At 37.9% G+C, this 21,394-nt stretch overlaps 1 protein-coding gene across 5 annotated transcripts in view; it reads right to left on the bottom strand.

Annotated features, from left to right (window-relative positions):
- The window catches only part of PDE5A (phosphodiesterase 5A), a 193,408-nt gene that overhangs the window by 50,662 nt on the left and 121,352 nt on the right, over positions 1 to 21,394 (bottom strand). For all 5 annotated transcript variants that reach the window (XM_012551898.3, XM_023505645.2, XM_031942433.1 and 2 more), the window contains exon 11: positions 16,268 to 16,327. In XM_012551898.3, coding sequence (XP_012407352.1) covers positions 16,268 to 16,327 — 60 coding nt within the window. The remainder of the gene's footprint in view (positions 1 to 16,267; positions 16,328 to 21,394) is intronic.

Here is a 21,394-nt window from a genome sequence, read left to right as displayed (position 1 = left end):
TCTCCAACTTAGTTTACAGAAGAGGAAATTGAGGCAGACAGGATGAAGTGACTTGTCCAGGATCACACAGCTAGTAAGTATCTGAGGTTGAATTTGAGCTTGGGAAGATGAGTCTTCCTGACTCCAGGTTTGCCACTCTGTTCACTGTGACTGCAGAGAATATATGGATTTGAGGCTAGATTCCCACTAGGGTCTCCTGATCCTAAGTCCAGCATTCTAGTCATTAGCTCATGCTGCCTCTTGGATAAGTATGTGTAAGGAGGCAAAGATGAGTCCATACCTGAGGCGCAAGCAAGGGAAGTATTTCCTTAAGGTTATAAAGATTATAAAAGAGTTAGAACGATGCCTTAAACTCAAATCACTCTGACTCTCATTGACTGACCAACAACAAGTCTCAGGCCAAACCGCATTTGGTGACTGTTTAGACCCTATTTTGTCTAGAAATTCTGAGGGTCTCCCCTTCCAAAGTATTTTTGAATAGGTAAAAAAAGCCATTCTTTGTCTCATTTCTTACTTAGCTTTAATCACTGAAGGGGTGCTGCCTCAGTCAAACTGTTAAAAGTCTGCTGAAGACCTTAGCCTAAAAAGGCCAAGGTCTCCCATTGCATCCAGGGATATCTCCAGTTGAACTGATCTATATCTTGACCCAGATGGCTCTGTAGAACAAAGTGAAGCTGGTGACTTTGCACAGTGCTATCTCATTTAAATTCAATTCCTTGCATGTCAAGATACCATGGTATCACCTTCCTGATGTCATAGTCCTCTTCAAAAATGAAGGACAAACAACATCTATACACTATCTACAAATTACATCTACACATCTATAAATCTTTTAAGTTTTACAGAAATGTGAGATATTATGACCATTGTAGAATCCCTAAATCTCACAGTTGTATCTGAGAAATGATCAAAATTCTTTAATAGCTCCCACTTACCTCAAGGATAAATGACAAATGGTACTAATGTCCTCCATAGTCTGGCTCCTACATTTCTTGTCCTCTACAAGCAGACATTTACATATCTACTCTCTTTCTTATGATCTCACTTCCTGAACTCTTCATTTTAAACTACCTGTCAGCCAGTACAACCATCCATGTCTTATCTCTACATCTTTGCTCAGCTGGATCCTAATGGCTGGAATGTTTATTAGAATGTAAACTCCTTGAGTAATGGGCCTCTTAAAGGCCCATTAGTTAATTGTTGTTCTTGTATTCCCAGCACAGCACAATAACTTGCGTGTAACCAGCATTTGTTGATTCAAAATGGGATATGTTCTGTAACACCTGTAATTCCTAGTTTCCTGCAAGTAGCTCAGGTATCAAGTCCTACATGAAGCCCTTCCTTCTGAAAGATCTTAGCCATAAATATCTCCTTCTTGAATTTGCTTGGTATAATTTGGCACACACACACACACACACACATGTAATTCCCCAAGAGCAAAGGTGGACTCCTTTTTGGTTTTGTATCAAGTACCAGGCACATCACAGTTAAGAAATATGTTTGTTAAACTGAATTTGAATGGGCCTTGAAGCTTTAAATCTTTAAAGCTCAATTAAATAAGCATTTATAAAGCAATTACTATGTGTGGGTACTGTGCTATGAGCCAGAGGCACAAATATAGGAAATGAATCAATTTCTCTCTTCAAGGAACTTCTTTTGAAAGCAAATGTGGGATATCTAGATGTAGGGTGGATAGCGTACCGCCCTGAAGTCAGGAGGACCTCAGTTCAAATGTGGCATGAGACACTTAACACTAAACAAATGGGGGCCAAGAAGGGGAGTATGTATGTATGTCTAAATCTTTTCCTTAAGTGTTATTATTATAGGGTTTGTTTGTTTGTTTTTGTGAGGCAATTGGGATTGTGACTTAACCAGGGTCACACAGCTAATAAATGTTAAGAAGCGACAAAAAGAAGGAAGGAAAGAAGGGAGAGAAGAAGGGAGGGTGAGACAGAGAGAGAGAGAGAGAGAGAGAGAGAGAGAGAGAGAGGGAGAGGGAGAAAGAGAGAAAGAGGGAGGAGGAAGGAAGGAAAGGAGGGAGGGGAGAGAGAGAGAGAGAGAGAGAGAGAGAGAGAGAGAGGAAAGAAGGAAGGAAGGAAGGAAGGAAGGAAGGAAGGAAGGAAGGAAGAAAGGAAGGAAGGAAAGAGGGAAGGAAGGAGGGAGGAAAGTAAGAAGGGAAGGAAGGACAAGGAGGAAAGGAGGAAAGAAAGAAAGTAAATTCATATGTATAGACATACACATAGATAAATGGCCAGATACATGCAAAGAATAAGAAAGAAGGCCATTAATGAGTGAGGGCACCAGAACTTGAGAGATAAGCTTCATGGGGAAGTGGGCACTTTAGCTGTTTTTTGAAGAAAGGAAGGGACTCTGAGGCAGAAGTGAGGAGGGGATTCAGGGACATCTAAGATCTCTTCCAGCTTTAAAGCTCTGAGTTTGTAATCTGGGAGTCATTAAAACACTTGAAGACAAATCATATCCTGCATCCTTCTAAGCTAAACATCCCTGGTGTTACATGGAAGGACTGCTTACATTTTCCAGGTAGAAAGAGTGATATATTTGGAAAGAGCCTTGGACTCAGTTCCAGGAGACCCAGAGTGAGCCTGCCATTTATTTCCTGTGCCATGAATCTTAGAAGGCCTACAATAAATAGCCAGGTCCTGAGGCTGTGCATGACTCCAGTGCTTTGGTTTTCTGCAAGCAGATCATCATCTGTGACAATCTTTTCTCTAGGACCCACTTAAGCTATTCTTTGGCAACTGCTCATCTTGCAGTGACATGTGCTTTGCCTTATTCTCTCATTCAGTATGATTTCCCAAGAGAAATGCTTCCGATCACACGATGATATTTAGATCCTTCTACATTATCATCCTACACCAAAATATTCCAGTCATTCAAAAGTTACTAGGAATAAGTTTGAGACTTTCTAATGACTGTGATAAGTGATGGAATTATAGATTTAGGCCTGGAGGGACCCTCAAAAGACTTCTAGTTATTAGGATAATCTGGTGGCAGAGAAGATAGAGTAATAGGTTTGGAGATAGGAAGGCCTGAATTCAAACTTGACCCCAGAAATTTACTAGATGTAAAAGTCACTTGACTTAAGTTTGCCTTTTATTCTTATCTGTAAAACAGACTTCCCAGGATTGTTGTGAGGATCAAATGTGCCAATATATATTTTTAAAAAAATTGGGGGGAGGTAGTGTAATATCTGTAAAGAATTTAACTCAGTGCCTGATATATCAGTGCTATATAAATGTTAGCTGTCGTCGTCGTCGTCGTCGTCATCATCATCATCATCATCATCATCTCATTTACAAATTTACAGGTCCAGGAAGTTAAATCTCTTCCACAAAGTCATGCAGGTAGTGAGAAGGAAAGGCAATATTTGAACTCAACTCTTCTGACTTCAGAACTACTGTGCTTACACAGAGATATTAGAAACACAGGCAAAGCACACTAAAGTCACAAAGTCACCCCCAAATCTGGGAAATTCAAAACTCCTTCCTTCATTCAATTCAACAAGCATTTAATAATTGCTGACAGTCTGTACAAGGTGATATATGGAGGCTATATGACCTAAAAGAAGTCAGTCCCTACCCTCAAGGAGCTTGCATTCTATTGGGAAGCTATAATATTTCACATGGATATCAGGGGCCCTCCAGTCCAATCTCTTCTCCTTATTGATGAGGAAACTGAGGCCCAAGGAAGGGAAAGGATTTATCCAAGATGACCCAGGCCGAAGTAGCAGTAAAACCCGTATTATTTGATTACAGGGCCTATGTCACTTTCACCATATCATGTTGCCTTTTTTTGGTGATTTTTTCCTCATTCTCTATTTCTCCAGTGAAACTTTGGTGAATAAAAACCAGCTTTCTACAATCAGTTTGACAAACATTAAGTGCAAAGCACTGCCAGGAGCTGGAGCTGGGGATATAGTTATCCATGAAAAGACTCTTTGCTAGAGAAGTTTATATCTTAAAAGAAACTTCCCATTTACAAACTTGAATGCTAAACGGACCTGATCTAATTTGACTTCCATCTAACTTAATACTGTACCTTTTACCCTGCCCCTTCATCAGCCCATTTCTTGGACTGTCTCACCTTTTGTGATTTAATCTGCAGCAGATATCATTGGGAGTGAAATCTACAGCCCCAAACTCTCAATGGTTGTCATCTTTTCTGAGGACCAGAGTGATAGTTACAGTGGCATTTCTGTTTTAATGAAAATGAGGGTCTTCCTGGAGAGTCAGCTTATCATGTATGCTCTGATGCGTATTTCAGAAGAAAATGACCTGAGAAAAGCTGAGACTTCCCCCTTACAGAGTTGGAGAGGTGGGCCTGAGCAGCATCATTTATAGGAGAAGGGATGCACGATGACAGTGGCAATCATGGGATCATAGACTTAAATAATTTAACACTGATTCCTAGCATTTATAGAATACTGTGGAGTTTGTACAGTGCTTTCTATATGTTATGTTGTTTGACCTTGCTAACAATCCTGGGAGAAGATGCTATTGCTTGTGTAATTATTTAACAGGTGAAAGCCAAGGCACAGTGAGGGGATATGCCAAAGATCTTACAAAGAATAACCATCACAGAAAGGATTTGAACTCAGACCTTCAGATTCCATGATGAGAAACAAGGATTCAAATCCTAGCTCTAGCAATCATTTGGTCACTGCCTCAGACTTCATTCAAGTGATGAAGTTCTATAAGCTTCAATTTCTTCTTTTTTCAAGTAAGGGGAAGAAATCAGATGATTAACAAATCTAGTTCTAGTGAAGTACATGTGGCCTGTGTCTACCTCCTTTATCTGTCTTGTCACCTATGGACAACTTTCCCATACCCCAAGAGATACTCAGAGTTACCTCTCCCCAGGGTAGGAGGTGAGGGAGATAAGTGTTGAAAGCAGATTTAGTTAGTTACTCATCTTCTTGTAACTCTGTTAAATCTTGATGTTAAACTTCATCAATTCCTCTCCTTCCTATCAAGACAAATATTGTTGATTTGCCTTCCGACAGCTTCTTGTTAGGATGACCATTTACTCTGAGGAATATTGATTTAAAGATGACCTCAGAGATTATCAAAACCAATTCCTTCATTTAAAGTGAAGGAAATAGAGATATGGACAGATGAAGGGATTTCCAGATCTGGTGACTTCAGGTACATCAAGTCTTCCACAGAACCATAATGATTCTCTTGGAGGTATTACTTTACATTTTACATGTTTGAGGGGATGTTTGCTAATGATGCAGATTCATTTTGCAGAAAAAATAGCATCTCTTCCATGCTCATGACTCCAAGAACTGCAAGCAGCCTTAGAAGGCCTGACATTAATGGAAAATAATGCAACACTGTGGTTAGGTAAATAAAAGAAAGAGACTCATTCCATTTGGTCATTTAAAATTCCCGAATCTCTTATTTTGGATGTGTGGTTCACATAAAGTCTATATTTAGTAGCCGATCTCTGGTAATCTCAGGAGGAAATAGAGAAATTTGATTACAGGGTTATTCCATTGGTCTAACCCTCCAATCTTTATACAAGCAAAATTCATCTTGTTAACAGTGGGGTTTAGCTTGCCTTCAGCCTGGTGGCTTGAGTCCCAGCAACCATAACAAAGGCTATGGAAACCTGTAAGCAACTCCCCAAGGGCCCACAGAAATATGATTAGGAGAAGGCCCCTGACTCAGAAAGTTATCCAGGCAAGTAAATTGAATTAATAAGGAAGGACAGCTCCTGAACTTTGTCCTGTGTGAAATGTCAAATTCTTCCATTTACCCATTGGCATTTTACAAGAGAGCACATTATACCAATGCTTGGTGCCCAGTTGATGCAGATATGAAAAGGAAAACCATAATTCAAGTTGTCTTAATGATTCTTCTATTTCACTGGTCATCAAGATGCTTCACAGAATTTTTTTGATTAAATTATCAACGTCATTAAAATAATGGTAATATCAAAATTCAGGGGACGGGGTAAAGAAAGTCATTAAAAAAGTGTGACATTTTTTCCCCCATAAAAAGACCTTAAATTTAGATGATCATAGAAGATTTGGAAGATACTTCAGAGAGCATTTGGTTTAATCTATTCATTTTACAGATAAGGAAACTGAGGTACAGAAAGGTTAAGTTATTTGACCAAGGTCATATTGGTAGGAAACACTAATAGCAAGATCTGAACCCAGTTCCTCTGGTTCTAGAGAAAGTATTTTTTCTTTGGCATTGCACAATGGAAATTTCCCCTATTAGACTGAGAGATTTTTTGCCTTTCTTTGCATCCCCAGCACTTAGTGTGTTGCCTGGAAGATTGCAGGTGCTTAATAAATGCTTATTGAAAGAGCAACTGACAATAGTGTGAATTTATGAGAAGACATGGCCATCAGTGAGAGTGTACATCTTTTGAGGTACTAAAATACAATTAAAGGTATTTTATGGCATGTGATGTTCCTTTAAGGAATAGTTTTTCAGTGAAATTGCATCTCCTTGAAAAGGAAGTAGGAGATTTTAGCCATTTTCAGTATGAGCTCTTCAGAACCAAATTGTTTCACTCAATCCCCAATGTCCCTCTAGAACCCAAATCTGGTTACATGACCATCTGAATGAATCTATAGTTTTTTACTTTATGTGAGTGGAGGGTATCATACACTTTTACCCTTCTCCTGAATATTGATATTATTATTCTTTTTTAACATAACTATTGTTGCTTTAATTATCTTAGGAGTTTAGATTTTTTTCATAAGAAATATTTTCACTGAAAAACTATTCTTTGAGCTCAGTTTGAATACATCTGTCTCTAAGACATAGCACGGATGAGCTGGGTTCAGATTCTGCCTCTGACATTAACTGAACCTGTGATTCTTCAAGTCACAATTCCTCTGAGCTTGGAACAACTCTCTGTTGCACATAGATTTGGTGTTTTAGTGGCAGAAGGTCCTAATCCACTGAAATACTAAGTCCTCAATGTACAAAAAGAACAAATAAATCCAACCTCTGGATGTGTGCTGGGGGTTGACTGACAAGCAGAATGGAGACCTGGTCTTTCAGAAAAAAACATCTAGAGTAAATGGAGAAAAAATTGGAAGAAGAAAACAATTCAAAAGTCACAGTGCAAGGAAAATCCTAGGCTTAAAGAGCTGAGTTGGAAGGGACTGTAGGGATTAAGTAGTCCAACCTCCTCCTTTTACAGATGAGGAAACTAAGGCCCACACAGATGAAGTGACTTCCTCAAGATCACACAGGCATAGATCTGGGATTCAAAGTTGGGTCCTCTTATTCTAAATTCAAGATTCTTTCCATTTTTTATATATTATATAACTGAACAAAAATCTGTAATCCTAGGAAGGCACTTCCTATTAACAATGACTTATGTTGTCCTATGTTTTCTTCTAAATTTCTAATAATATGAAAAATTTAAGATCATAGATTTAGAGTTGGAAGATATCTTATAGAAGTCATTTAATCCAATTCCCTTATTATACAGATGAGGAAACTGTGAGCATGAGATCACAGACCAAGAGTTAAAAGAGACTTTAGAGACCAGCTGGGAGTCCTTTTATTTCACAGAGGAAAATGCTGAGGCCTGAGAGGAGTATAGAGGAGCAGCACCTTACAAGTGGATTGCCCAGAGTTACACAAGTTAAGTGTCTGACTTCAGGGCTGGGCTCTTTCCTCTGGAAATTAACAATCCATTTTCTTACAGCAATTTCTATTAGAAGTTCTTTTTCACTATTTCTTTCCCCAATTTCTTTAGTTTTCAGCATGGTGATTCACAGACATCCAAAATCTGACCTTTGGTCCAAGTTTCCACTAGTAATAAAAAAAACTCCACCAAGAGCATAGGTCAATGAGGTGAAAGACCTGATACCTTTCTACACTTCCTCCTTTTTTTTCTTCTTCCTCTTTTTAGGGGGTATGGGAAAATTGGGAGTGGAGGTAGGGGGAGGGGGAAAGGAGGAAGAGAAGAAGATTCCTTATAAAACTCATCAAAAAGAAATAAGGAATTAGGTTCTTCTGATGAGTGTCATTATTAAGCAACAGCATTGGATTTTTATGTCAAATTTTCCAATTTACATGAATTTATCTGGTTCTTTGCATATCTGTTGATGTTCCACAACAACCCTCTGAGGTGGGTGGTGCCTGTCCTACCATCCCCATTTCACAAATGAAGGAAATAAGGCTGGAATTCACAGTAGTTACTCTACTAGGACAGGCCCTGATCCTCCTATCTTTCTATCATTTAGTTGGTCTCTTTGGCTTCCAGCACCCTTTACAACTCTCAATTTCTGGTTCTACAATAAGGAACCCAGAATTCTTTCCACCATCCCAGATTTGTCTTCAAAATGAGAGTTAGATACATTTTAACATTTAACATGTATTGGACTACCTGCCATCTAGAGGAGGGAGTGGAGAGAAGGAGGGGAAAATTTGGAATACAAGTTTTGCAAGGGTCAATGTTGAAAAATTACCCATGCACATGCTTTGTAAATAAAAAGCTTTAACAAAAAAAGAATTTAGATGCTGAGGTAATTATACAAATATGTATACATATATTGGATTGAACATATATTTTTACCATGTCTAACATATATTGGATTACTTGCCATCAAGGGGAGGGAGTAGGAGTAAGGGGGAGGGGATTGGAACACAAGGTTTTGCAAAGGTTAATGTTGAAAAATTATCCAGCATATGTTTTGAAAATAAAAAAGCTTTAATAAAAAAATTAAAAATAAAAAGAAGAGAGAAAAAGGATTCACCATTTTTCAGTCCAAATATACTAACATATGCCTACTACTACAAATGAGAGGGTCAACCTGTGTATAATTTAATAGGCCTGTAAGGTAGAAGGCAACTTAGAATGTTTGGAGATAGCACAGGCATTAATAGTGATGACATGGTCTGCTGATATAGAAAGCAGACTCTAAGGAGACCAGCCATCATTTGTCCTGACAGTTGATGAAATGGATTTCTGAACAAATTTAGATTGGGAGCTTCTTAAGAGCAGGAACTGTTTTGCCTGTAATTGTATTTCCAATGCTTAGCACAATGCATAGTACAAAGAAGGTACTTATGTAATGTATATTGACTGACACAGATTAACTGGCTTGCCATTTAGCTCTCCACAAGAAGTTTGTTGGTATTGTTCAGTCATGTCTGACTCTTTGTGACCCCCTTTTTGGGATTTTCTTGGCAAAGATTCTGGAGTGGTTTGCCATCTCCTTTTCCAGCTCATTTTACGGATGAAGAAACCGAGGTTGACAAAGATTAAATGACTTGCCCAGGATCACATGACTAGTAAGTGTCTGATGCTGGATTTGAACTTAGGTTTAACCCAATCCAGACTTTAATACATTTTGCCACCAGTCTAAAAAAATAGAGGTAAACAATTTGCATGAAAAGTTCAAGGGTCTTGAGTTCCTTTTGTATTTACTTCAGACATTAACTAATTGTATAAGGTAGTCCAGTTGTCTGAATTTCAATTTCCATAGGTACAGAATCCGAAATAAGATTTTTTTTTAATGTCTTAGAGGAAAAGTAAGGTAGAATGGGATACTAAGCTCACTTAGGGAGTGGTCAATCGAGGTCAAGAAAATGTTCTCAGCCATCAGTTTTCCTGGCTATTAAAATAATGGCCACTGGGGACTGGAATATAGGGGAAGAAGAAGGGGATGAGTGAGGATGTGGCAACCAATGGGAGTAAGCTGAGGGAATCTGGCCAGTACTGATGGTACCCTTTAAAGTTCAGTGTCCTAGGGAAGTCCCTGGTGTCCTACCATAGGTACATGATTATTTGGGAAATGGAGTTAAGCCAACCTATGGTCTATACTCCTTCAGGGGGCCTTTTGTAAATTCCATATGAGATAATACACACAAAGCACATTACAAAACTCAAAGCATAATAGAGTAAGCTATTATTATTAATGGGGCATGGATAAACAAGAATTTGTTTTAAATTAGATTTCTGACCTATTAGAACATATATCAAAGTAATAAAAACAATAACTTTTTTTGTATAGTACTTTAAGAGGCAGCTAGATGGCTCAGTGGATAAATTATTAGGTCTGAGGTCAAAAAAACCTGAGTTCAAATCCAACCTCAGACACTGAGTAGCTGGGTGAACCTGAGCAAGACATTTAACCTCTGTTTGGCTTAACTCACTGGAGAAAGAAATGGTCAAATTACTCTACTATCTGCCAAGAAAACCCCACAGACAGAATTGGCATGCCATGGTTCATGGGGTCATTAGGAGTTAGCCAAGACTGAATTACTAAGAGTATTGTAAGTTTTGCTAAGTGCTTTACATATTTTCTCATTTAATCCTTACAAAAAAACTCATGATTCTATTGTAATCCCCATTTTACACATGAGGAAACTGAGGACAAAAGAGATTAAATGTCTCACCCAAAATCACATAACTAGTTGCAGCTGTGATAGGATTTGAGCTCAAGTCTTCCTGACTGCAATCAATGCATAAGAGATCACTGATATACCAACCAACACTCATTTTACCCGAGGTAGAATATAATTATCATCATTGTTATTGTCACATCAGCATTTACACAGCGATTTGGTTTGCAAAACTCTTTACAAATGCTGCCTCATCTTTTCCCTCACAACAGTCTTGTCAAGTAGGTGCTATTATTACCCCCATTTTATAGATGAGAAAAATGTGAGGTAGGCAGAGGTTAAGTGACTTCAGGATTATCCCAATTTTGGATTGGTAGGATCCCAATCTTAGCTTTTACAGGAAGCCTTTCCTAAATCCTTTTCATTCCATTAATGATTTCCTATTTATCCTGTACATTTTGTTTGTAGAGTTGTCTTCTCCATGAGATTTTGAGCTCCTTGAGGGAGGCTGACTTTTGCCTTTCTTTGTACGCTCATTGCTTAGCCAAACTGAATCCATTCTCTCTGGCTTCAAATCCAACCTTTCCTCCATGGCATGCAGGGAAAAGACTTAAGAGTTTAACAGAGGTTAAATGGCTTGCCTATGTCACCCAGTTCTTGCCTGTCGTTAGAGGTGGGACATGAACCCTGACCTTTCTTCATTCAATCCCAATTTATCCACTATGTCTCCGAGCTTTCTCAAAATAGCAGAAACAAGTTTCCCTTTGTACAGGGTGTCCCAAAGGTCTTAGTTGTAATAGCTTTTAGCTATACGAAAGACTTTTGAGATGCCCTATATGTAGCAAAGTTCATTTTCCAAAGGTTTTTATTTCTCAAAATTCTTTGAGGTCTAGGGATACCACCCCCATTTGACAATGAGGCTCAGAAAGGGCATAGTGCTAGTATCTTTTCTTTCTTGTTAAAAACTACATGGAGAAGTGAAAGTATAATCATCAGGTTTTTTTTTTTAAAAGTACTTTTTTACTTCCAAAGGAACATGACCTAACAGTTTAAGCGAGCTCTTGGAAGCAGAATTCATTCTACTTATTAGTTTTGATTGCCTTAAAAGAACATGAAGCAGTCTTTAACCTTGCTCTCACCCTGGAAGAAAGCTAAAAAGCACAATGTACTTCTGAAAACTTCAGATACTCCTGGCCATGAGATATATGCATGTGTTCCAAGTATGAATTTCAATTCCTCACTCACTATAAACACCAAGTGGTAGAACTGGAGCCAGGAAACTTTGTATTTCAATCCCACTTCCCACAGATACTAGCTGTGTGATCCTGGGCAAGTCATTTAGACTCTCTGAGCCTCAGTTTTCTTCTCTTTAAAATGAAGCAGTTGCACTTGGCATCTGAGGTACCTTATAGCTTTAAATCTATGGATCTATAAACTATCAACCTAACATTAGTCACAGATTCCACTGACACAAAGGAAAGTCTTGCACCACAGTGAGTGAAGGAATGAAAAAGCTTTTAGTAAATACTAACTAATGCCAAGCAATAAGCTAAGATCTGAAGTTAAAAACAGAAAAGCAAGACAAATTATTTTGTGATTTCAGAAGCCCACATCCTAATGGGGGCAGGCACCATACATAGGAGGACTCAGTTACAAGTCAGTTGGAAAGGTCTAGTGGTCCTTAAGGTGCAAGGTAAAACAGACAATAATCTTTATTGGTGCCATTTCCATTGATTAAGCCATTATGTTTTGGATGTTAAAACTCTTTGACAATGCCAATAACTGGTGGTGAGAACTGTGGGGGTTGAGTAGGCAGAGGACAAAGTACCTGTAGAAACAATTGTTATTGGCATTTCTGCAAGAACTACTTCACTGGATGATGACTTCAAAGGCCAAGATGGTGGTGGGCTGAGTGACCTGGGGATTGTTATCATCTTAGGCTTCCTTGACCACCAGTGGCAGTCAAATTGAGTCAATAAGCATTGGTTATACTAATGGGAGTACAGAGCCTTCTCTATAAGGATCATATTCCTTTATAGTATCTGAAGGAGGAGAGTATGCTCAAAAAGGTTTGGTGTCTGTTTCCATCAAGGAGAGAACTCAGTGGCAATACCAATCTAACCTACATCTGAATGGGAATGCCCTCTCCAGAATCATGGACAGTTATCATCCCTTGACAACTCTTCTCTTGAAACAAGAGAGATTAACAAACCCCTTTTGCCTCACTCTTAGATCTAGCAAACAGCAAGAGAACTGGGATGCTCACAGGGAGATCAGGGATTTACCAAGGCAGATCTGAATGCCATAATGCTTTAAGAGACCACTACTGATATATAGGGGGGAAAATTCATTACTAGGTGGCCATTGCTCTCAGAATGAGCCTAACAAACCAAGTTGGTCTTTGGGTCAAATATACAAAGACCATCATCAGGCCCAAAGGTATAGCCTTTTCAGAATGGGAAGATTTACTTAAACTTAACATCTTTGGGGACACCTTTTAAAATACTTCCAAACCACCAAGGGGCACTTGAACTTTAGAAAAAATTCTAAATTCTTCTAGTATCTTAGAAGACACTAATTTCTGACCCCTGTAAGAATGAAGTAGAAAACACTAATGTTTAAATCCAAATTTCAAAAATTAACCCCAGATAGAATAATTTGATTTGTTGCCATTTCAAATGTAGTCATTTAAGTCAAGGAACTCTGTGATGTTGTGATTTTATATGTAATTGAGACAGTAAAACTGTAACCTAAGACAAATAACTCATCCAGGATCATTCCCTTACCTATGACGTCTTAAAAAGCATCCCCAGATAATCGAAATAATTATCCTGTTAACTCAGAGGAGATGCACTGGTACAATGAAGTACTGGGAGATGGAAATTGAGAGAATTCTAATAAATCTCTAAAACTGTGTGAAGTTCTAACAGAAACCAACAGAGACCAGAGAAGACCACTACCTTGTTGATGGGGCATCAGAAACAATGTGTATATTCCCTATCAACATTAAACACAATGTTCAGTGCGAGACAGGAATAGCATTTTGAGAATATACACTCCACTGCTCAAAACCTCCCTCTCTCTTTTGCTTGTTCTTCATCTATGATGTTCATCCTATGTTCTTTCTCTCCTCAAGGTTCATTTCATTGTTTCTCCTTCTAGGAAACTGTGGTTTGAGAGCTGTGGTTTGAGAAAGACTGTAAGGTATAGACTTTAAGCACTAACAAAACTTTCTTCAGACTAACAGTTCATTTATTTTTGAGGAACATTAAAAAAATGTTTTCTGACAACTGAATTTAACCTTAATGATGTGAAGATTTCCTAAAGGTAGTTCTTTGTGAGATTCTGACTGACATACTGTGAGTGTACAAAAGTAGCACTGTTGTTTACAGAGTTGAAGAGAAGTCATCAATTATTGCTTGGAAGTGATTGTTCTTTATGGAAATATTGAATATTATTATATAATTAAATTACATATTATTAATGTTGATGTTTAAACTTATTAGAGAAGGGATTTTGAGAAAGAGAGAAAATGAAAAGAAGTTTTCCCTTTTATTTTTCAAACTGGGGTGGGAAAGATTGTGCCTTTCCACTAATTTAGGAGGAAATATCAGGCTCTCTCTCTTGAACTGTCTTAAAACCTCAGAGTAAAAATTAAGGCAAGGAATCAAACAAGCTGAAGTGTGGGAATTTAGTTATGACCACAATACATTCACAGCTGCACTTGGGAGTAGTTACCACTAAAACTGGCTGTACATTCATTATTTTGAAATTGCTTTTCCTTGTGTTAAGCTTTTGCTTTGTGAATGATTAGTCTATAATAGATTAGTTCCAGTCTTATTTCTTGTAGGAATTCCTAGAGTTCTTCAGTTAAATAAAATTATTTCTCTTGAAAAAATATACTTACTTTTATTGGATGGGTAATTCTGAAATTGGTTTCCCTAGATTCCTTAGTATATAATATTATATACTCTTCTATTTTTTTGTCTTAGATAAAAAATCATGATAGATTTCTGGTTGTAGATTTTTATTTTCTTTTTTTAAAAAAATATATTACTTCTTTCTTCCTGGCTTCTTGCAATATCCTCTCTCTGTTGATGACATTTTGGAGTCTAATAACAGAACAACTGTGTGAGTTAAACTTGATATTCATCTCTTTTAGCAGCTTGTGAATTGCACGGATTTGTTCTGGATACTTTAGAGAAATCTTCATGCATGATTTTGGGAAACAAAAGCATTTTTCCTTTAAAATTTTCTAGGGCAAAATAATCTTCAGGTTTTCTATGTATTTTCTTTACTTCTATTACATTCATTGAACCTTACAGTTGTGTTGATTTTAAAATGTGAACTTACTGGTTCCATTGCCACCTGCCTATTTATCTTCCATGAACACAATTCTATTCCTCAGAGACACAACCATTTTATCACAATCTGCTAACAAACAATTCAAGCTGCTGAGTCTCCTGGTTGTCCTTTTGTGTTCCTCCCTTACAATTTTCATTTCCATAGATTCAAGAGATCCTTTAATTCTTTTAATGAGCTTGTTGCTAGTGTTGAAATGTAGTAAATGTATTTTCCTTTCTGGAATCCTTGATAATATTATTTTCTTATATTCTTTTGTATCTCCTCTTCAGTTTTCACCCTTTATAATAATTAATCACATTAGGGCTTTTTGGTTTTGTCTATTTACTTTTAAAGTCAATTTTTTTTTTTTTTTACCAAGAAGCAATTTTTGTTTTTCATGAAGATTTTCTGGATTGTCATTTTCCTATGTCCTATTTGTTGCTATTTTTGACATGATAAATGGGAACTGGGTTCTCTTTTATTTTCTTCCTCTCTTATTTAATAGCAGAAGTATGATCTGATGAGTTGAAGTAACTTACACAAGTGTAAATAGGAAAAGCAAGATTCAAAACTTAGATACTCTGATTTCTAATTGGTCTAATTTTGCCTTAAGTCAGTCTGTCTCTGTCCTTATGTTTGTCTCTCTGTCTGTCTTTATCTCTGTTTCTATTTCCTTCTGTCTCTCTCTCTCTCTTTCTGTTCTTACTCCAAATCATATTCATATTTCACTCAGTTCACAAAGCCAGTTTTCTAAAACACAGATCTGACAATCACATCCCTTTCTTACTCAGTAAGCTCCAATAACTCCTTATTATCCTAAAGATAAAAATAGATATATTGGGGCTGTTTGGCATTTAAGGCTCTTTATATTCCTTCTGCTTCCTACCTGTACAGTTCTCTTATATTTCACTCCCCTTAATTTTACATTCCAGCTATAATGGCTTGCTTGCTGTTCCTCAGGCATACAACAACCCATCATCCAGTCCCTGTGCATTTGTATGGGCTCTCTCCCAAACCTGGAATGCTCTTTCCCCTCCTCTTTGGCCCTTCTTTTCCTTGGCTTTCTTCAAGATGCAATGCTAATCCCATCTTTTGTAGAAGGCCTTTCCCAGTCTGCTAATGCCTTCCTTTTTGAGGATACCTCTATTTTCTCTATGTATGCTTAGGTGATACAATGGCTAGAGTGACAAGCCTGAACTCAGGAAGACTTATCTTCCTGTGTTCAAATCTGATCTCATTCACTTATTGGCTGTGGTGATCCTGAACATTTAATTCTGTTAGCCTTAGTTGCCTCTCCTACAAAATGAATTGAAGAAGGAAATGGCAAAGTATTCCAGCATCTTTGCCAAGAAAACCACAAATAGGATCATAAAGAGTTGGACACAACTGAAACAAATGTAATACAATCATTGTTCCTCTGATTAACTTTCCTTATTAGCCCACTACTTAAATATTTTCTAAACGCTGTATTTTTATGGTAAGGTGGTGCATATTACTTTTGAGCCCACATGGTTAGAAAAGTATATTAATTTATAAATTGAAAGTATGAATTTCAGCTATTTACGAAATTAACTTACTGTTAATGACTGAAGCTCTCTGGTTTCCTCTTCTGCTGCGGAAGCATGATATGATAGAACCTATACAGTGTAAACAAAAAAAAAGCAAAAAAAAAAAAAAAGATACTTCATAAGTGAGATGCATATGTATTTACAGATTATAAATTCCACTTCTAAATTTGAACCCCATCAAAATGTCACTGGACAGTTAATTAGGCAGTTTCGGGGACTTTTCAATGTGCATATAAGTTTAGTTGGCTTTTTCAGGTAAGAAAAAAGAATCCCAGGCATTAAATTTCTTTTTTTCCCAGAAATGGAAGTTTGTTCCTTTCATGTTTAAAGAAAACTCTCCCTCAAGCTTCTAATTTTGATATTGTTGACATAAGAGCTACAGCGTTTAGACATAAGACAAGAAGAAAGTGTCTATTGGTTGAAATTTGGCCAGTGGTCTTTTTTTTTTGGGGGGGGTTCATTTTTCTAATACAAAGCACAAAATCTAAACATGAACATATCTATCTTTTAATCATTTTTAGCTGTAAATTGTAAGAAAAACAGAAAAGGGGAAAATTATTAGCTTTATTTTTTGATTGGACAAGAGCTATTTTTATACATGTCTGGGTCCTCTGTTCTGCTCCTTTTCTTTATCTCCCTATGTCTCGTTTCTTCATCTGTAAAATCAAAGGGTCAGACCAGAAAGCCTCTGACACCCTATGAACCTTTCAACTGCTAAAAGGCTTTCTGTGGAAACTCAAAACTTACTGAGACATAAATTCAGAGACTCCTCAAAGTTACAACTCACGCTGGTGCTTATCAGGCTAAATGATAGCCTGTATCACAGGTGGCTAGAAGGTGCAGCGGATAGAGCATTGCACTTGGAATCAGGTAGAACCTCAGATAAACTGTGTGACTTTGGGTAAGTCACTGCTTCAATTTCCTCATCTACAAAATAGACATAATAGTAATATCTACCTCCCAAAGTTGTCATGAAGATAAAACGATAATATTTGTAAAGGGCTCTGTAACCCTTAAGGGGGTATGTGATAGGAGCCAACATTTTTATGGTGCTTAACATGTATCAAGCACCGTGCTCAACATTTGATCCTCACAATGATGGGAGGTAGGTGCTGTTATTACCCCCATTTTACAGATGAAGAAACTGAGGCCAAGAGAGATAAAATGATTTGTTATTAAGTACCTGAAATCAGATTTGAACTTGGGTCCTCCTGACTCTAGGCCTGGTGTTCCATCCACTGTACCATCTAGCTGCCCCAAATATATAATAGATATAAATGCTAGGTAATCTTTTTTTTTCTCCCACAGGCCATATCAGGGACTTTAATTTCCCATTGGTCAAAGTGGAAGTATTTCAAGTAGTATGGGTATGACATATGGGTTTCCCAAGCTGGCTAGAGGGGATTTCATTGATATAGGGAACTTCTGGATGAGAAAACTTCCTGTGCAAAGGAAAAGGTAGGGCGACACCAATTCTGCAATTTTAAATCTTAGAGAACAGGCCAGAACACTGAGGTGTGTGACTTATTATAAGACACAGAACCAGGCTGAGGGGGAACTGAATCCGGGTGTTCCTGGCTCTACTATGTGGATCCACTATGTGCCAGCTGCTTCTCATTCCAACATAAAGAAGACTATAAAGAACAGTTGCAATGTAATACCACTACTAACAAATAAAAATATGCTGGGCAAGTTCACAAAGAAAAGGAGTTGCCTTTTCAGTTAATTTCGAATCAAAGTGTGAATTAATAAGGAGCGTATTCAGTAATAAACCAGAGGATGTGAATTGTTACACTGGCTGGGTCTGATCAGAGTCTTCTACATTCATTAAAATCTGGCTCAAATGCTGCCTTCTCCACGAATCCTCTCAGACCCTCCCTTCAGTTCATAAGTAATGTTCTTGACACTCACAAGGCATATTGTTCCCCACTTCATAATAGTACCAATCATTGAATACTGTGCTTTGTTGCTGTTGCATAATTTCAGTCATGGCTGACTCTTCATGTCCTCATTTGGGGTTTTCTTGGCAAAGCTATTGGAGTGATTTGCCATTCCCCTCTACAGCTCATTTTTAGAGATGAGGAAATGAAGCAAACAGGGTGAAGTGACTTGCCCAGGATTGCACAGTTTTCTTGGCAAAGATACTGGAATGGTTTGCCATTTCTTTCTCCAGCTCATTTTAAGAGATGAGGAAACTGAGGCAAATAGGGTTAAGTGACTTGCCCAGGATCACACAACTAAGAAGTGTCTGAGACAGAATTTGAACTTATAGATGAATATTTCTAATTCTAAGCCTAGTGTTCTATCCACTGAGCCACCCCTACTGTGGTTTAGTGTTTTCTAATTACATAGATTTCTACTCACATTCCTATTAGACTAAGTACATGTGGGCTAAGTTTCCTACTTTGTCTCTAGCTATTGGATCACCCAGAGCAAATACTCAATAATTGTCTGTTGAATAAGTTAGTCCCTTTGTCCCTGCCTAATCTGCAAACAATAATGCTAACAGCAAGCTCCTTGGGGATTTCAGAATACCTTATCCACAGTATCTCCTTTGAGATACTTACAGCATCCCAGTGAAGGAGTAACTTTACTCGTATTAATCGTTTTCATTTTACAAATGAGGCAACTGAGACCAGTGACAGTAAGTGACTTGACCAGGATCACATAGCTAGGACATATCAAACAGAATTTGAATCCAGGTCTTCTGCTTTATAATGTGAATTCTAAAGTGAAGAAATTGAAAGACAAACAACTTAGAAAGACTTAAGAATGCAGATCATTCAAACCATGATTCCAAAGGATTCATAGTGAAACCTGCTGGCAATTTCTTTTATAACCTAGTATCCAGTCCCCTCACTATCATGGTGGTCTTCTTTTCAGCACACTCTAATGAGTTACAGCTCTTCTAACCGCCTCCAGATTTGGCCACCTGCCCTCCTTGGTGATGACTCTATAATGAGACCAACTCAATGACTGGTGAATCCTGACCTGGAACCTTTATTGTTAAATGTTCACTCTCCACTACCAACTCATTGGCCAGCCTCCTTCACACTTCACTGCCTGGCCCCCTGAGGAAAACATTCTGTCCAAACTCATTCCTTAGTCGTTAAGGTACTCCCACCCCATTATACTTTCCTCACCCCAGTGATTCTGAGCCCCCATCTGTTACTGCACAAAATCTGTTCCCTGTTCCTTGTCCTATAACTCTTACAATAGTAGTGATTGCCCCACCCCCAATGTCAGATTCTGTGCTACCTCTCCTTCTACTGTGTTCTTTGAAATTTCTATTCCAAAGTTAATCTTGCTCTCTTAAGAGTTCATCTAACTTTTCTTTCTTATGCTCTCCATATCCTGGCTCCCTCCTCATGACATAGCTCTAGTACTTGGTTCCACTTTAACTCAGACCTCCTTCTTCCTCCCAGAATACAATGTGAAATTGGAATATTCCTTGTTCCCCACTGCCACATCCAGATTCTCACTTAACCATCAGTCAGTAACTTCTCCTCCTTTGAGATTCAGTGACTTCATATTTATCACTCAATCAGGATTCCGGTAGCTGCCAACTACCAATCCCCAATACGTTCTCTTTTTTTCCCTCAATGAGTTCAGTACATGGCACACAGTCTTTTATCTCCTCTGTAATTCCTGATTTCGTACAAGGTAACTTGACATATATATTGATACTCTCCTAATTTCTCAGTTCCTTAATTTACTAATTTCTCATATTCTACTCCAACTTACCTCAACTACCCATTATTTGCTGTAAATGTTTCACTTCCATGTTTCCTCTCCCCTGCCCTCTCAGTTGAGAACTTGCCATATATCACTGAAAAAAATTGATAACATTCACTAAGAGCTCCCTCTTCTCTTCCTCATCTTGTGTTACTCAGATGTCTTCCCCTACCATCTTCACTCCATCTCCCAGGCCCTTCTCTTTGCTAAGGCAAATGCATGAATAAGCCCATTTCATATACCCTCTTCAAGCAGACTGTCCCCTCCATCATTCAGACTTTCTCACTAATCTTAGACCTCTCCTTGACTACTGATTATTTCCTTACTTCCTTCAAACATATCTGTCTCCATCATCTTCAAAAAAATCTTCCCTTAATCCAGTAATCTGCATGACCTTATCTTCCCATCTCACCTTATTTTTTAGCTAAACTCCTAAAAAAAAACACAACCCAACACTCTTTAACCAGTGCTTCCACTTCATCTCCTCTCACTCTCATAAACCCTCTGCAATCCAGTATCCAACTTCTTTCTCCAAATTGCTTTCTCCAAAGTTAAACCAATGATCTCTTAACTGCTAAATCCAGTGACCTTTTCTCAAGCCCTCTCCTTCTTGACCTTTTTGCAGCCTTTGACAATTTTGGTCACCGTCTTCTCCTTCATATTCTTCTCTTTAGGGTTTCTTGGTGCTGTTCTCTTAGTTCTCCTCCTCTTTGTGTAACTGTTTCTTATCCATTCCTTCTGCTGGATCTTTATCCTGGTTATGTATTATAACCATAATATTCTCCAAGGCCTTTTTGGATGATCTCTCTTCTCCCTTTATACTGCTTCAGTTGGTGATTGTGTCAGCTCCCACAGATTTAATGATTATGTCTATGCAAATGATTCTCAGATCTACTTATCCATGGTTAACCTTTCTCCCAACTCCAATTTTAAATTTCTATCACATGCATATTGGATGTCTGAGATTGGCTATCTCATAGAAATCTTTTGGATATGTCTAAAACAAAATTCATCTTTCACCATAAAACCCCCTTCTTCCTAATTTCCTTATGACTGTCATGGACACTACCATCCTCCCATTCATTTATCTGGTAATCTAAATGTTACCCTGATTTTATCATTTGTTTTCATCCCCAATATCCAATCAGTTACCAAGTCCTCTAGTTTATACCTTCATGACATCTCTTTGTCTATACTCCCTTCTCTCCTCTGAAACTGCAGACACTCAAGTTCTGGCTGTCAATGTCATCCTCATTACCACCTGCCTGAATAAATAGCCTTTAGGTTGTTCACTATTCCTCAAGTCTTTCTCCTTTCAAGCCCATCCTCTCCTCAGCTATGAATATGATCTTTGTAAAGTTCAGGACTGACTACATCATAACACCTCCCTTTCCCCAATTC

This window comes from Sarcophilus harrisii, chromosome 6 (genome assembly GCF_902635505.1).
Source record: "Sarcophilus harrisii chromosome 6, mSarHar1.11, whole genome shotgun sequence".
NCBI lineage: Eukaryota > Metazoa > Chordata > Mammalia > Dasyuromorphia > Dasyuridae > Sarcophilus > Sarcophilus harrisii.
The sequence above is the reverse complement of the archived record's forward strand: the minus strand, read 5'-3'. Positions and strand labels throughout refer to the sequence as shown.